General features: G+C 43.3%; 1 protein-coding gene across 1 annotated transcript in view; it reads left to right on the top strand.

Moving 5' to 3' along the window:
• Positions 1-18736, top strand: part of LOC138510819 (protein prune homolog 2-like) — a 715504-nt gene that overhangs the window by 633686 nt on the left and 63082 nt on the right. Inside the window, exon 5 of the mRNA XM_069626510.1 lies at positions 12911-13063. Within this exon, the coding sequence (XP_069482611.1) occupies positions 12911-13063 (153 nt within the window). The remainder of the gene's footprint in view (positions 1-12910; positions 13064-18736) is intronic.

An 18736-nucleotide genomic window follows, 5' to 3' on the forward strand; every position in this document is an offset into this window, starting at 1 on the left:
ATCCCAAGAGTGCAACATACAATCCTGCAGAGGCATCCATTTCATAAAGGTCGAAACTACCCCTGGTGGTGTAGTAAATAAGTCACAAAGTTGAGGCCTAGAATCCAAAGGACCATCCAACATCTGCAATCTTCCCCTTATCAACTGCTCCAGAGATCTATATCTTCTAACTTCTCTATTGTTCAGACCATAGCTGGTAACCAAATCCTCAAATGGAACCATCATTCCTTCCCTCCAAACATCTCCAATTTTTAAAATACCCTTATTAGCCCAAGTTCTCCAATTAAGCATTTTACTATCAATTTGCAAACCCGGGTTCAGCCAAATTGATGCCGAATCATATAAAGATAAGGACTGTCCACATCCTTCAATCCAAGAAACAAGAGTAGATTTCGAAACCATCATTGTTTCCAATTTCATTCCAGAGTTCGGTACGCTCCCATAGGAATATAAACAATCTACGGGAAAAGCATATAACCGCTCCCGTTCCATCAAAATCCAGTAAGGATCAGAATTTCTTCTTTCCCCAAAATAATAATATGCTTTCTTTAAAAGAAAACCCTTATAATAATTTTCCAATTCTGGGTAACCAAATACCCCATCTCTAACCTTATGTACCATAATAAATCTCAGAATTTTTGGCCTATTTCCTCCCCCCCCCCCACAGGAAATCCATAAAAAGCCTATCAATACTCTTAAGCAACTTTTTGGTAAACCGGAGTGGGAGAGACGGAATGTAATATAAGACCTTAGGCAACAGCATCATTTTTATTGCATTGACTTTAGCCCAAATGCTCAAAGTCAACCTATCCCATCGTTGTATATCCTTAATAAGCACTTCCTTTATTTTTTCTACATTATATTGAACCATTCTCCTAGTGTCACGTAATATGTAAATAAGTTTCTTCTTTTTTTGATTGATGGTCTCGAGTTCATCTTTTGAGATGCCTTGGGCTTAAAGTCATTGATCATTGTTTAATGTGGTAGGAGCACCCACGAGTCTCTGGTAATGTTCTTCTGTGTAGGATACAATATTTACATTCTCCATAGTCCTCTAGAGAATGTTAGATGATTTTTCTAAGTGAAAAAAGGCCCTGGAGCTGTGGGCTGTACTATATAATATAAATTAAAGAGCTCCTGGAAGTTCCCTGATCTGTCCAGGCAGACAAATTGGTAGTAAACACAACTTGGTCAGGGCGTCCCGAATGCATAACATACTACAGTGACTCGTGTCTATGACTATGGCCCTCATTCCTAGTATTGTGGTAGTCATGGCGCTATTTGCGCCATGACTGCCTCCCATACCGGTACCGACTCCGGTTTGGTTCAATGGGGACTTACCGGTCCATTCCGACCTTGGAGGGACCAGTAAGTCCCCATTTACCAAACCATTCCCCTTTCCCATTTGAGTCCCCATGGCGCTCAATGGGGAGGGCGCAAATGACGGGCTGGCGTATGCCAAGCCCGTTATTTGCGCCCAGGTCCCTTAATGAGGATCTGGTCAGGCCAGGCGTTAAGGAAGGGACCCGCTAAGGGACCTCGTAGTAGGGCGGTAAGGGATTACCGGCAACGGTCTCCTTACCGGTGCCTGGTATCTCTTACCGCCCTACTCAGAATGAGTGCCTATGTGTTAGTTGAGCGGTGTGCAGAGGAAAATGTGTGCGAATTAGCCCCATACATTTTCTGAGGTTGATCTCCCATCATTCATTGCAATTACAAAACTTCAAAAAAGCCCAAGTGAGCGCACACTCCCAGTGCGGATATTCGAAATCCTCACATGCCTCCCAGCCTCAACATGTGGACCACCACCCTACTGAGGGTCTGGTTCGTCATCAAGACAAAAGTACAGGTTGAAGCCATCAGCATTTTCATGCTGGGAGCCTGGCTTGTGCTGGATATCCGTATCTAATCCCTGAAAATTAAATCCTTGACCAGGATTTATTTCCTGGTTATAAATGTATCTATGAGTCAGCTACCACTACGATAGAAGAAACCTATTGTGCAGGTGTAAGCTGAGGCATTCTGTCTCCGGGTGCATTTATCTTTAAGTTATGTGACAAGCAACCACATGTTGTTCCCCACAACCCAGAGCAAAACATAACACCTTAATGCCGTAGGCATTGATACATGACTCTTCTTCAATTTTTTTTAAGAGGGTGAGGTGTGGGGAGAGGGGCTGCACTTCCCTCAAGAGTGGGGCTCAATGCATCTACGATTTTGAGAGCTCTATGTGTCAGATGCCTTATTCAATGACTCCCCAGGACCGGCCTGTGAATGAAGCTTCCACAAAGCCCTTTCCAAGAAGGAGTTTGAGCAGGGACATGTGCTCTCACTTCTGAGACTGGGTCCAGCACTTATTTTCTTAAACAGTGTTGCACCAGAGCAGGGTCCTAGTTGAGTTTGCGGTCCCTTGCAACCATTCACATCATACTTGAATGCATTCAAGGTGAGCAAAGCCCAGTCAGTGGCATAAAACAAAATGTGTCCTGCCCCCTCCTCGAAGCTCCTTAACAAAGCCTGTGCCAGCTGGACCACTAATGTCCATGAAGATTATGCTGCTACAGGGGCATGCACTACTCCAAGTGAAAAAGGTAAATATGTTTTTTAATCAAAGCTTAAATGTTTCATCTAGTGTTGAAAGAAGAGGGTGGTGCCTGGTCCCCCAATATACCAGCCGCCAGTGATGATTGGTGAGTTGTTTTATTGGAGGGTGTAAACATTTGCCACAACGATGCAATACTCCCCCTTCCCATGAGAACATGTTTTGAAATAATGGGTTAAAATGGTGCATTACACTGCACACTTTCTGTGAAAATGTGGATAAAAGGCCAGTTTGCAATTGGTCTGTAGGGTGTAGGGTAACTCATGAAAAAAGTACATTAGATGCAATTCACCAAAAGTACACAAGCACATCAAAGAAGCTGAGTACTAAATGTCATGCCACAGTAAGAAATGGCTAGACTGGCTATACTAAAATCCCAGTCTAGCCAGGTAATGGCACACATGAACTTTAACTTTGCCCGAAAATACCAGTTAAACATGCAAAGGATGTGTCAAAAATGCTCTAGTGATGCACAGCCTCCCAGGGCCTTACACAAACACATATGCAGGCATCCCCTTTCACCCACCCATACATCTCCCCTCACATTCATTCTCACTGCATTCACCACACAGGAATGCACTCATCCACCCAGAAAATTCAAACATACAATATCACATTCCTACACATTCACCCACCGCTCACTGACCCATACACCTTCTCTCCCATCCAATCACACTGCATTCTCCACACAGACATGTACCCATCCAGAACATTGAACACACACTATCACATTCATACTCATTCACCCACCAGTCACTCACTCATACACTTTCTATTACATACACTCTCACTGCATTATCCATACAGCCACATACCAACCCACCCAGAAAATTAAATCACACATACTATCACATTTCTTCTCTATTCACCCACCACTCACTCACTCATAGCACATACATACATCTGTCACGCACTTCACACATGCAAAATACACATCATATTGGGCCTCATCACGACTTTGGCGGTAACCCTTAAATCCGGCGGTCGCGCTATTACTGCCGGATTTAAGGGTCCGCCAAATCAGGACTTCGTCGGATTTCGCCCCAGCTCTTGGCTGAGGGGAAATCCGTGGATGATTTGCGCTATTACCGCCAGCAGGAAATCCTCCGGCGGTAAGAGCGCAAATTTTCCCCATTGAGCCCTATGGGGAATGGGGCATTCCCAAATGGGCTCAATGGGGAATGAGGAATTACATTACTGCCAAACTCGTGATTCGGCGCTATTAGCGCCGGGGAGTTCGGCGGTAGGGCTAATACTGCCAGTGGTAATACCGCCGGCATTACCGCCAAAGTCGTGATCAGGCCCATTGTCTTTTTTTTAAAGCAGCCTTACCTGTTTTTCCAGCTTTGGTCTGTCATTCCAGGCCACCCTCGGCTCCTCTGTGCTGCTCACAAACAGGAACCAGGAAGCTGGAAGAGATTCCTGGTTCCTGCATATGAGCTAGGAGGAGGCCGTCTGACATGTCGCAGTCAGGTCCAACCCTTACTTAGCGCTTCCTTCTCATGTTGCAAGCCCCGGCCAGCCTTCACCCTGATGGGTGAGGAGTGGGCTGCGGGAGCCTCTACTATCCAGTGCCCAGGAGCTTCCATTCTTTTAATACAGAGCAAGGGAGACCCCGGGTGTCATGGCTACGACCTCTGGCGACCCCCAAATGACGTCCCTGAGGCAGTGCCTGTCTAATGCCTTTACAAAGGCCCAAATTCCTGGCTTTGCAAAGCCCGGATTTTAACAGGAATTCAATGCAACATAAAGATGCAAGTACTCACATATTGGTAGCACCCACACTGTAGTCCAATACATCCCCCAAATTAGGCTAACTGCAGGCATTGTCTCTTGACACAGATTGCAATTCTATGTAGCCCAATTGTGGATGTCACTATCATTTTGAGTCCACTGCATCCACCTCTTGCATGCACAATATGCATTGGCGGTATGACCTTCAGGTGCACAAAAATATTTAAAATAGATACACTAACTGAAAAAAAAATCTCTGCATGCAAGACTCAGCTGAAAATCAGAAATGCCTCTAGTTTGGCGAGTTTGCAGCTTTGATGGTCACTTGGTAAGCATTTCATTTGCAAAATTAGGTGACTTATGCCCTGATTCACAGAGCATTTTCCAATGGGGTTTTGCCATTATAAAACGCTTCTGTGAATTAGTCCCTTAAGAGTGGTGGCAAAATAATTGCACCTACATATTTAGAAATTTGTAAAACTAGAACAAGAAACAGAAATATATATCAATTTTGGAGTAAATGTTTAATGTGATGTTTGTTTGAACACACATTTAGCCAGGATCAAGATTCATTAATAGGGAAGTGTGGATGATGAAAGTGTCACAAGCAGTCAACAGTGATGTTCTTAAGTTGTTGCTTGCTTCCTCAACTGAAATCTGGGAATTTGTTTGTATTAACTGAATCACAGAATTATCAAGAAAAGAGAAAGGGACGAATTCTGTAGGCATTTATGAAATAGCACAGAATCAGTTGATCTGTCTTGTCTGATAGTGATTGTCACATACCACCAAGAGCCAGTTTTATCTCTGCAAAAGAGGAAAAGTGTAACCATTGTAATAATTGGTGGGATTTATAATGAAGCTTAACATTTTTTATATCCATACATACGTCCAATTTTCTAATTGTTGACATAACTCCCCAACACAATAAGTTTTTGTGGCCACATCATCCTAATAGTGAAACTTAAAGGAACTAAACACATCAACTATTAGGGGAGGCCGGAATGTGAAGGTGAAGATAGGAGGTGACAGAGGAAAAGTGGCAGCGAGGGGAGGAGGAGAAAGAATTTGCATACCACAGAAAAAAGGCTGAAGACAAATTGGGAAAGTAAATCATTAGTCACAACAACTGCATACATGAAGAATTTTATAGGAGCAGAATCATATTTCCCTTGAAAAGTTATTCACGTGGTAACAACCTCATGGAATCAATCACAATGCCGAATTGGTATGGAATTAAGGTATGTATTATAAACACAAAAAAAAACAGCTTTCCATATTGTTGTTGGCCAGCAAGTGGACTTATGTTCTGGATTTTTTCTGAAACTGTTTTACATGATGGGTCTATATTATTAGGAAGCAGCAGTGGACGCATCCCAAAGGGAGTATTAGATTACTTTTTTACATTTCTTATGTGTTAAATTGCAGATCCCCATGGAAGAGTTTGGAAATAATATTGTATGTGTTGATTTAAGAACAAATTTAAAGAGTAGCAGATGGCAAAATAAAAATAGACTAAATGTGTGCTTTCTGACGTGAGCGGTCATGCCTTGTCAAAAAATGTATACAAATAATATTGCCACTAAAAACTTGGAAAATACTTTGGGACTTGATGAAAGTAATGGGGAGGCAGATTTGTTTGATGCTCAAAGTGTGTGATACAATTGACGTTAGAGAGAAGATCATGATGTTTCGGTAATCATGGTTGCTCTCTTTGACTATATGTCAATGCTCATTAGATGAATATCCCCATAACAAATTCCCTGATGAAGACAATGGAGGGATGAGAAGATAGACCCACTTCTTTGTCATTGAAACGCATGTATCTCTTGATTCAGTGAAAAAAACCTTGGTTTAGCGAGAGAGATAAGGTGATCAGATTTAACGCAACAAAACCCCTGAAATTCAGCAGTTGCATTACGAGCATGTCCACCATAACTATGCACCCCCTGTTGCACAGCGTATGATCACAATGATGACATCACAGATGAAATCACTGATTGATCTCATTGGTGGTGTCATGTATGATGTAATCATTACATCAAATGTGACATTATTGATTAAATAAGTTCGAATATTTTTGTTGACCTTTTGATACATATTTTATTTTATTACACTTAACAATAATAACACCATGCAAATTAACAAGGGGGGGCTGGGAGTCCCTCTGCCAGACATTAGTCATGGTTACGAGAGACTTACCCAGAGTCTTTAGCTCACTATGTGTTTCGGTCTGGTTGGACCTCATCAGTAGGGAGGAGCTGTGCCTCTCTAAGAATAGTGAGCAAGGGGTCCACGTCTGGATTCCCCTAGTAACTTAGGGTGAGACCCAAAGTTACTTAAATATGCAAATTAACAAGGGGGGGTCTTGTAACCAGGACTCATGTCTGGCAGAGAGTCTCCCAGGACCCCCCTTGTTATTTGCAATAATAACAACATGACATGGAAAAATACACTGATGCATACGTGTGATATGATTATGTGTGGAGCATTCATTTGTAGTACTTATCAACTTATAAACTTTAAATTAAACAATGTGTTTGAATTTCATGTGTTAGTACAAAATGACAATACTTCATTGCAGGGAAAGTACCAGATTCTGGTAAATCTATTTCAGGTATTTCAAACATTATAGAAACAGTACATGTTGTAGTAAAAAGAAATAAGAATAGATAGAAGAAGAAACATGTTTAATAGTAAGTGTTTTGAAAATAGTCAATGTTCACATTGCAATTTACAATTCTCCTTACTGTGATAACATTACATGAACACATCGTTTCTAAATGACAAGTGTTATAAAAAATAATCACATACAAAAGAAAATATGTGCCTGTCTGCATTTTGATAATATATAATCCAAGAATTCAAAGTTTGGTTAATATGCAAAACAAATCATTTACTTGGGCTACATAATTACATTTATAGAAACTAAATGAAGATTCAAAAGTAAATATTGAATTATAGACAATGGTATTACTAATATTTTTTATAAATTATGAATGTTTGTTCCAAGATAACAGATTACCTTCCAAACTACATAAATGCTTATATACTGTTCTTCTTTGTAATAATGTCTGTATGTGCCTACATTTGTATACCGCACGTTACATTGAAAGAAAAAAGGGCACAATACATTGCACTGTGTAAGTATGAAATATGTACATATATGTTATGTTAAAAAACAGATTTGTCATATTTCAAAATGTAATGAATCAAACTAGTGACATCACCGATGTTATGCGTGATGTAATTAGTGATGCCATCAGTGATGTCGTGTATGATGTAATTACTGATGTCACCAGTAATGTCACCAGTGATGCCATCTGTGATGTCGTCAGTGGGGCTGTACGCTGCGCAACAGTTGGCACATAGTGAAGGTGGTCTTGCTCAAAATGCGATGCTGAATTTCAGGGGCTTTGTTGAATTAAATCTGATCACCTTAACTCTCTCTCTTAACCAATGCTTTTTCACTGAATTTCAACGGTTTTGTTGAATGTTTTTTCATGTTATATCTGATCACCTTAACTCTCTCCTAACTAAAGTTTTTTCACTGAATTTCAAGGGTTTTGTTATAATATAGTTTCTTTGGGCCCGCTAGCCATGGCATTTGGCCATGCCCATTGTACATATTGCACCAATAGTTATCTTTGGGGCCCACTAGCCATGGCCTTCGTCCGTGGACACTGTACATGTTAAACTAATAGGTTTCTTCTGAGCCAACTGACCACAACCTTTGGCTGTGGACACTGTACATGTTGCACTAATAGGTTTCTTCGTGGCCCACTCTCCATGGCCCTTGGCCATGACCAGTGACCCCGGACTTCGGTTGTGGCCACTGTACATTTTGCAGCAATAGGTCTGTTTGGGGCTCTAGCCATTGCCTTTGACCATGGCCAGCGTATATGTTGCACCAATAGATTTCTTTGGGGCCCACTACCCATGCCTAGGATATGTGATCACTTCAGTTGTAAAATTACTTTTCTTTCACTCTCTTCCCATTCCTGCGGGATTCCCTCGATATTCCTCTGATAATGACAATAAACTGCACATACAGCGGCATTGAACTACCCATCCTTGCGGGATTCCCCCCGATAATGCTCAAACATCCAAAACTCTTCGCTGTCCTCACACACACTCACCAAGTGCCTCTCTCCTCTTTCCATGGTACCCCCTCAATTGCTGTTTTCCTCCCTGGTCCTCTCCTGGCCATTATCCCCTATCTCTGTTTGGTTAGTGTGATGCATTTTCCTCTCTGAGGTGGACTTGATTGAAATGCGAGTGCAGAATTTCTGGGGCTTTGTTGCGTTAAATATGATTACATTAACTCCCTTTTTATGAATGGTTTTTCACTGAATTTCAAGGGTTTTGCTATATCTTAGTTTCTTCATGGCCCACTAGCCAGTGTGCATGTTGTACCTATAGTTTTCATTTGGGCCCACTGCCCATGGCTGAACATGTTGCATAGGTTCTTGAGGTCTCAATAGCTATGGCCTTTGGCCAAGGCCTCTGTATGTGTTGCACTAATATCTTTCTTTTGGGCCCACTTGCCATGGCCACTGACCACGTCATACCATTAATTTGTTACAGAACACCTATTGCACCCTGCCCAGTAGATGTAGGCACTGCAGATGTTAAACCTTTTTTTCTAACTGCTTATTCCTGCGATCATTTCAAAGTAATAATTTCCAATAACAGAAATTCCTGCGGTAGAGTTGCCGATTCCCATGACAACGGGAAAAATTGTTCAGAATTTAAAAAGTCTTCTACATCCTCATAGGCAATCAATGTGTGTCCCCCTTCTTTGTTCCAGGTCCCCTCACTCCACTCAATTGCTTTTTCCCCTCCCTAGCCTTCTCCTATCACCCCCTATCACTCACTGCTTCATGTGATGCAAATTTTTTTCTAAGCGTGTCGTGCAGCATTGTCGCTGTAATCTCATGAGATACAAAAAGCCTTCCCTGATAAAAATGAAAATGTTGTACCCGTAACTGGCTCCTAACCCACCCCCAAATTCCCAACTTCACATGCTGTCACTCCCGGCCATTACCCTGATGTGATTGCTATTCGTATTTATACAGCTCCTACAGCTAGGTCATCCAAGTGCTGTCGTTCAAAACAATCGGTGTTCCCCTAGGAGTGACTACATAAACAGAAGAGTTTTGAGTCTCTTTCTCATGGTGACAATGTTATTAGACTTCATTCCAAAGTTTGATGGCATCCTTTTTCCTCCTCCAAATAGCATTTTGAGTTCTTTCATTTGTGCCACCACCCAGCAATATCGCGGGATTCACTTGCATCGACCAAATAAAAATTAGTTTTAGTTTTTGAAAAGCCTCTCAGCCAATCTGCTGCAAAGCAGCTAGGCCGATATATGCAAAGGTTTTAATGAACAGGTAGCATCCCCATGTCTCTGATGAATATTTTAAAAACTACTGGATGGATTTACCCCAAACCATTCAAGGAAATGAAGCCAATGCTTTGTGCCCAAATTGTTTATTTGGTCCAACTCCACCCAGCGGTTTTCGTGCTACGGCTGTTCAAAAACTGCACTTTTTCTCTAAGGGAAGATGAATTGGAGTAGGATGAAAACTGATTTTTTTTGTTTTCTTCATAACCTTTTCATTTTGTAATGAATTGTTCCCAAAATGTCCAGTTTGGAAGGGGGGCGGCCTTGACAACCTTTTTGTTCTGGAAAATTTCATCCAAATGCATCCAGCAAGCCAAATGTTATTAGCTTCGCTCAACCTCTCTGCTGCAAAACAGCAAGGCCGATATAAAGGTTTTAGGAGCAGGGGGCACCCCCTTCCTTTTCGAATATTTTAAAAACTGCTAGCTGGATTTACCCCAAACCAGTCAAGAAAATGTCAATGCGTTGTGCCCAAGTTGTTACTTATTTGGTCCAAATCCGCACAGCGGTTTTTGCGCTAAAGCAGTTCACTTTTTCTCTATGAGAAAATGAATAAGAGAAAAACAGTGGTGTTTTGTTTTGTTTATACCCTTTTCATTTATAATGTATTGTTCCCTTAACAAATGTTTTGTTTTGTTTTGAAAATGTTATCCAAATACATACAGCAAGTCAAAAGTTATTAGCAATAGAATTCTGAAAAGCCTCTCAGCCTCTCTGCTGCAAAGCGCCATGGGAGATATAGGTATTTTTTTGGGGAGCAGAGAGCTCCCCCTTCGCCATCAAATATTTTTAAAATTCCTGTTGGACTTACCCTAAACCTGTCCTGGAAATCGAGTCAACGCTTCGAGCCCAAGTTTTTTCTTATTTGGTCCAATTCCAAATTGTATTTTTTCTGAATGGGAAAAAGAATGGCAACACACAGAAAACAGTTTATTTTGTTTTCTTAATAAACTTTTAATTTCTTAATGCATCCTTCCCAAAATGTCCAGTCTGGGGAGCCTGTGAAAACGTTCTGTTTGCAATATGTCAGCCAAATCCGGCATGCAAGTCAAAGGATATTAGCAATTCAATTTTCGGATTTCCTATGGAACTGGGTACACACCTTAACTGTAGTGCTCCGTCCGCCACACTATAAAGTGATAAATATTTTTAACTTTGGTAATGAGTGGGTTTAGGATTGAGAAATACTGTGATTTGATTGCATATATGATTAATGGGGCAATAATCTTTGAACAATTATTATAGTCCTTAAATGCCATTTATTGGATATCATGTTCAACTTAATCACATTATGGAATGACATTTTGTTTTTTAAATGGATGTACTGAAAGAATATTCCATGCATTTCATTTATTTGTGTTAATGTTTACACTGTTTGAAGGGTAGTTTCAGACTAATTGGGGAAAAAAATAGCTAATCACACTTAGGGGAACTATTTATCCTTTTTGAGAGCATACATACTTCTATGATAACAACTAAACTATGATATGATTTGGTATGGAATGTATAACGTGCCTGTACACAAGTGTTTCTAGGCGGGACAAGACAAGAAGGGGGAAACAACGGGATGACAAAACAACAATCTTACTAGGCCTTGTTTAATTCAGATCATGAAAGTGCGGGGAAGGGGAGACATGCCAGGGGGAGGAGAAGGGAGAGGTGCAGGTAAATCAATAAGTGCAGCCAGCAAGTGGTTTATAAGTGGAGAGAGAATGGACTGCAGGGGTGCAGGAACAGACCCTTATGTGCTGGGGGATCCCGGAGGTAGTTCGGGGGCAATTGGGCATTCAGGAGCCTGGGCCCGAGTTCAGAGGGTAACCAGGTGACCAGTGCGCGAGCAGACAGGAACATCAGCAGGGGAGAGGAAGAGAGAAAGTGGAGAAAACTACAACTCTCACGTGCAAAGGGGTGTGGATTGAAATGCAAGGACAGCATCAAGGGTGTCTCATTCCAGCTTTGATTGTCAGTTGCCAAGTATTTAAAATTATATAGATTTGTGTTGGGAAAAATAAGACATATCTACAGATTTTAACTCTTTAACAACGAGGAAAAGGAATTATGAAATGTATAAGTTTGTCACAGCTGAATGAAGCACTCCATCTTAAACAGGATGTCTAAGTGAACACAGCCATCATACAAATGTAGCCAGAATCTACAGACACCAATAAGAAGCGTTAATGATTAACATTTCACAAGCATTTAACACTGTTTTTTGCCATTGACTAACTTCAACATATACAGCAAAAGGGGAAGGGAGAAATGAAATGGGTTCATTACACCCATATAGAGTTATAAAGCTGAAAGTCATGCAGTGAGATGTTCTGAACAAATGTCATTGGCCTATGGAAAATAACACTGTTATGTACAGGGAAGATAGTATCAACATGGTTTCCTAAGTGGCCCATGTACGCTTAATAATATTTTTGCAAACTGTAGTAATCAGTATATCTGTACATAAACATTGGAGATTTTTAAAGTTTAAACTAGTTGTAGGAAAACATTGATTATAAATGAAATGGCTGAATGCACACTTGTTTATGTCATTTGAATTACAGAACTAGCTGATTTACAGCTTAAATTAAGCCTTTGCTTTTCAGAACCCTCCTGAACTAAACATTGGCTTTGCCCAATAATAGCACACCATTTGGCGTTACTGAACAACAGCTATTATTCAAAGAGATCCCAGGTGGGCATGTTTTGGGCAGGGAGATGCAGGTAGAGGGTGGGTCTGGTTATAGGGTTTAGCCATGACCATGAGTAGTGAATGGATGGGTTGGTAGAAAGCCAAATAACACCCGCAAGCTGTATCTCTCTCCCTTCATACATACTACATTTTTTTACTATCCCTACCTCATCAGTTATGGCTTATTTGTGGCAATAGTTCACATCCAAGTGGCTAAAATGTACAATTAATTAAAGGCTTTAGTAGCAAATCCCCCCCAAAAAGAAATATTTATCCCTTCTCAGAAGGTTATCCAGAATATTTATAATTAACTTTGAAATGTTTGTATAGACCACCTATTCATGAAACCCCCTGACTTTGCACTTTTTCTTCCAGGCACATTATGAGTATGAAGCACAGGAACCCCTGTTGTATTGAAATCACATCTACTTTTCCTAGCCCGTAGCTGAAGTTCTGAGTTTATCTGGCATTTTCTGTTTTCTAGGAAGTATCCTTTTTAAATGCATTGCATCTGGAGCAGAGGCAATTAGCGATCAACAGGAGGAAATACTCTCAATTTTAGAAGAAAAGTTTCCAGAGTTGCCTCCTCGTGAAGAGATTATCAGTGATCTAGACGAATCCAAGTTTCCAATTCATGGTAAGGGAAGAGCCTACGTAGAAGTGCAAGAAATGTGCTTTATTAAAAAGAATGCATCTTGATAAAGATATTAGGTTTGGCTGAAGGTTGGCAATATCATGTATATTTGGCCTTTTCAGGACAGTATAAGGATACAGTGCAATGTGTCTCTCTTTTCCTTCCTGGTGTACATGCATCCAACTTAGTGTATACATCATCATCATCATCATACACGTTTATTTAGGAAATTACAAAAGAGATTTCCATAAAATCAGCAACACATACAAATACACAACCACACATTTTACAACCACAATACATCCAATCTTGGTGTTTTTTGTTTGGACATACATAAACTCCACCTTGTGGTAAAATACAGTGCTACAAAGAAGAGAAGACGTTTTGAGAAGCAGCGCTTCTCGTTCATCAGTCCTTCATCACAGTCACTCTGTCAATTTGTCACAGTTCTCCTTCATTCTTCGCCCTGGTCACAGTCTTTGTCCTTTGTCACATTGCTGAGGCCTCCACGTTTAATATTTGTATTAATGTACATATTCCACTCAGTTTACTCTATTGATTATCATAACTTTGTTGTGAATCTAGAATCCTGCATTCCTAATTGGCAAAGGCGTTTCTCTAAAGTAGGTATAGTGTTTGGGGAGAACTTCAATGGTGAAGACCCCAGGTCAACATACTGCATGAATTGGAAGCATTTCTTCACATGCCTGAACTTGTTTTTTTCCTTTTGTTGTGGTACTGGAAGAAGGTGTACCCTACTGGAAAAACTAGGTATTGCTGTGTTGATTACCAACATATAAAGTGACCATAATTGATTTGCAGATTCAGTATTTCTCTGACTCTATTACTAACTTAGACTCTGGTGTATACAAGGAAGTGGCAATTAGATGGGACGTTGAAGTGGCCACTTTGTTATAATCATTATTAAGTAAACTGTACCATAAGCAAACTTAGTGGTGGGCAGTCATAGAATAGCACTATCTGGTTGCCGTATACAATTTCTGGTCAACAAAATATCTAATTGAAGGTGCCACATTGGCGATGTATTAGCACTGATCTCATGAATCAATGTGTTATCAGCTGGAAAATGAAACAGGGTAATATAAATGCCATCAAATTCATTACAAAAAGAATTTCTGCTTGAAACTGACACCCTTCATGTTTGGCTTTCAGGAATAAAGAGTCTAAGCAATATTAGCGCATTGAGAACCTTATTGAACATTCTGATTGGCTGAGAGAAGGTCAGACTGCAGGCAATAATTATTAGGAAACAACAATGCAATTTCCAGGCAAGACATTTTATCTCTAGGAGGACCTTTTTTCACTGCAACATCCTATACACCAAAGAGAAAGCTAAAACATGGGCAAATACTTTCACTTTCTTATAGGGTTGCCGTTTTCTTTTACATGACACTTAATGCATGTTCAGACTAAAACCCCTCCAGTTTAATCAAATTTGCAATTAAAATGCTTAAGTTATGAAAACACTCTTGTTATTTAAATGCTTTAAAATGAAACCACATTTAATTTCCTAACTCATTTTGCGTATTTACTCTACACACTATTAAACTAACGTTTCTTTTTACTTAGCCACCAAAACTCCCAAAGACATATTGCTATTACCACTATGTGTGCTAAGAGACTTTTAGAACTCGGGAAGGGTCATTATCGACTGGGATACTTTCCTTTCCCCAATTTATGGGCCTCAGATTTACCTCTGGCCATAACTTGGTGGTCGGTCATTATCCTGGATAATGACCCCTCTCCCAGTGTATGAGGCTATAATAACAGATCCAGAGAGCAGCCCCAGATGAGATGAGCAAGCTGTTAGTTTCTCTTATTTTGACTGCTTTGGGATCCCAGAAATGAGAATCTCTACAAGTTCCCTATTGTACCTGGTGAATTATCTAGTGGCACACTGAGCGGGGGGGGGGGAGGGGAGGGGCTAAAACTACAAAATGAGACTCCTTTTGAACGTGAACAGTGAGGCCATGATCAAAATAGTGCTAGAGTAATTACAGGATTGGGCTATGCAAAATAACCTAATCACTGATTCTCAAATGGCATTCTATAAAGTTTGTTTTGCAGTTAATTTCTGTTTTCTCCACACTCTACTTGAGAGAAACATAAAGATGATGAAGTCGAAATTATGTTACTGATTTGTTGATTTTGCTAGTTTTCGATGGCATTAACCCCAAATTAATATGTTACAAACTAAATGATTGGAGGATCCCAGAGCCTCTTTTGCAGATTATTATGGCCGTTTAATCAAAGATATGGGTCAAAGTCTGCACACGTACTAATGGAGAATTTACTGTATCTATGCAAACTAAACAAGGTTTGAAGCAGGGCTGCATTCTTGTGCCCTTCTTGTACAATCTTTATATTCCTGGCCTAGTGCATTTTGGGGTACCTCAAAGCAAATCTTGCTGGCTATCATGCACTTACCTTTCTTACCCATGAGGAAGATATACTCTTAATTATAATGATCCTTTACATATAATTCTTTTAGGATAATATGTGTATTGGCAACTGATCATGTGAACACTCACCCTTTACCTGGGACCTTGCTAAAGTACTGTATGGAAAAGGAAACATTATGTCCAGACAACACTTGGACTTCAGTGGGAAGACTGATGTTGCAGCTTTAATTCGCACACCCAAAGCTTCAAACTGGCCAAATCAATGCATTTGGCTGCATGGTACACACGATTTAGTGTTAAGCTGAGTGTTGTGACGAATGAGATGAGCACCAAGCCCAGTGTGCATTATGTACCTAATGATTCAGGCATTCAGCTGTTTCATCACAGATATATTCGTCAAACATAACAATCTGTGGTCAGTCGTATGCTCCCGAAATGCTCTTTAGTTTTATTCAAAACAGGCTGGAGCCCTCACTCGTCCTATTTGTCCCCTTCACCTTTCTGAAAGGGGTATTTTAAAACAGTTCACCAAACTGTCCATCTTAGAATGCTAACCTTCTATCAGCAAAAATATGCATATGACTATTGTAGGTTGTGATTAAGGGGGTAATTCATAGAATTCAGCGCACAAGTGGCGCACGCGGCTGGCGCACAGTGTGCGCGTGCGCATCCCTGCGCCAGCCGCGTGCGCTAAAATCCATTTCCGCGCACAGCGTATTCATGGATTCCAGCCACCAAAACCAGCCGTGGCGCACAGTGGCGCAGCGACCCTGCAGCAGCGCCAGTTACGCCCCCAAGAACGCCTCTCGCGCAGGGAAAAGCCATCAATATACCCAATCCAGCGCAAAGGGCTGCGCTAACCCTGTACCAGCACAGCAAGCGGGCTATGTGTATCACTGGGGTGCGCGGGAAGTACCTCACGCGATTGGCCCCGTGCGAGCAGGGTACGCGTATTTCAGGGGTGCGCGGGAAGTTCCACACGCGATTACATCATGGTACGTGTATTTCAGGGGTGCGCAGGAATTTCCACACGCGATTGGGCCCGTGTGAGCAGGGTACGCGTATCTCAGGGGTGCGCGGGAAGTTCCACACACGATTCCAAAAGGGTACGTGTATTTCGGGGTGCGCGTGAAGTTCCACACGCGATATCAGCAGGGTACGTGTATTTCAGGGTGCACGGGAAGTTACACACGCGATTTCAGCAGGATACGTGTATTTCAGGGGTGCGCAGGAATTTCCACACGCGATTGGGCCCGTGCGAGCAGGGTACACGTATCTCAGGGGTGCGCGGGAAGTTCCACACGCGATTCCATCAGGGTACGTGTATTTCGGGGCGCGGGGGAAGTTTCACACGCGAAATCAGCAGGGTACGTGTATTCCAGGGGTGCGCAGGAAGTTCCACACACAATTCCATAAGGGTACGTGAATTACAGTGGTGCGCGGGAATTTCCACACGCGATTGGGCCCTTGCGAGCAGGGTACGCGTATTTCAGGGGTGCGCGGGAAGTTCCACACGCGATTTCATCATGGTATGTGTATTTCAGGGGTGCGCAGGAATTTCCACACGCGATTGGGCCCGTGCGAGCAGGGTACACGTATCTCAGGGGTGCGCGGGAAGTTCCACACGCGATTCCATCAGGGTACGTGTATTTCGGGGCGCGGGGGAAGTTTCACACGCAAAATCAGCAGGGTACGTGTATTCCAGGGGTGCGCAGGAAGTTCCACACACAATTCCATCAGGGTACGTGTATTACAGGGGTGCGCGGGAATTTCCACACGCGATTGGGCCCTTGCGAGCAGGGTACGCGTATTTCAGGGGTGCGCGGGAAGTTCCACACGCGATTTCATCATGGTATGTGTATTTCAGGGGTGTGCGGGAATTTCCACACGCGATTGGGCCCGTGCGAGCAGGGTACGCGTATCTCAGGGGTGCGCGGGAAGTTCCACACACGATTCCATCAGGGTACGTGTATTTCGGGGTGCGCGTGAAGTTCCACACGCAATATCAGCAGGGTACGTGTATTTCAGGGTGCAGGGGAAGTTACACACGCGATTTCAGCAGGGTACGTGTATTTCAGGGGTGCGCAGGAATTTCCACACGCGATTGGGCCCATGCGAGCAGGGTACACATTATCTCAGGGGTGCGCGGGAAGTTCCACACGCGATTCCATCAGGGTACGTGTTTTTCTGGGCACGGGGGAAGTTTCACACGTGAAATCATCAGGGTACGTGTATTCCAGGGGTGCGAGGGAGGTTCCACACGCGATTCCATCAGGGTACGTGTATTACAGGGGTGCGCGGGAATTTCCACACGCGATTGGGCCCTTGCGAGCAGGGTACGCGTATTTCAGGGGTGCGCGGGAAGTTCCACACGCGATTTCATTATGGTACGTGTATTTCAGGGGTGCGTGGGAATTTCCACACGCGATTGGGCCCGTGCGAGCAGGGTACGCGTATCTCAGGGGTGCGCGGGAAGTTCCACACACGATTCCATCAGAGTACGTGTATTTCGGGGCGCAGGGGAAGTTCCACACGCGATATCAGCAGGGTACGTGTATTACAGTGGTGCGCGGGGAGCACCACACGTGAATTGCACGTGTGGGTCCTCCCAGGTGTTCCCTCTACACCCTCCACGGCCCCTGCAGGTGGCTCACACCACAGGGGCCTACCCTGCACATGTCCTGGTGGCACCCCATCCACCATGGCCATGCCCCCCAGCCAACCCACATGTCAACTTGCACTACTGCCCACCAACGCATGTCCCCCTGCACCCCCAGCCACCAGGGGCAGCCTCCACCAGGCCCCTACCCATGTCTCCCAGCACCCCCACCCCCCAGCAGTGCAGGGGCACCCACCACCAGGCCCCCACCCATGTCTCCCACCCCCCCAGCCACCAGGGGCAGCCTCCACCAGGCCCCCACCCATGTCTCCCAGCAACCCCACCCCCCAGCAGTGCAGGGGCACCCACCACCAGGCCCTCACCCATGTCTCCCAGCACCCCCACCCCCCAGCAGTGCAGGGGCACACACCACCAGACCCCCACCCATGTCTCCCAGCACCCCCACCCCCCAGCCACCAGGGGCAGCCTCCACCAGGCCCCCACCCATGTCTCCCAGCACCCCCACCCCCCAGCAGTGCAGGGGAACCCACCACCAGGCCCCCACCCATGTCTCCCAGCGCCCCCACTCCCCAGCAGTGCAGGGGCACCCACCACCAGGCCCCCACCCATGTCTCCCACCACCCCCACCCCCCA

This window comes from Ambystoma mexicanum, chromosome 6p (genome assembly GCF_040938575.1).
Source record: "Ambystoma mexicanum isolate Mex_15411 chromosome 6p, UKY_AmexF1_1, whole genome shotgun sequence".
NCBI classification, from domain to species: domain Eukaryota; kingdom Metazoa; phylum Chordata; class Amphibia; order Caudata; family Ambystomatidae; genus Ambystoma; species Ambystoma mexicanum.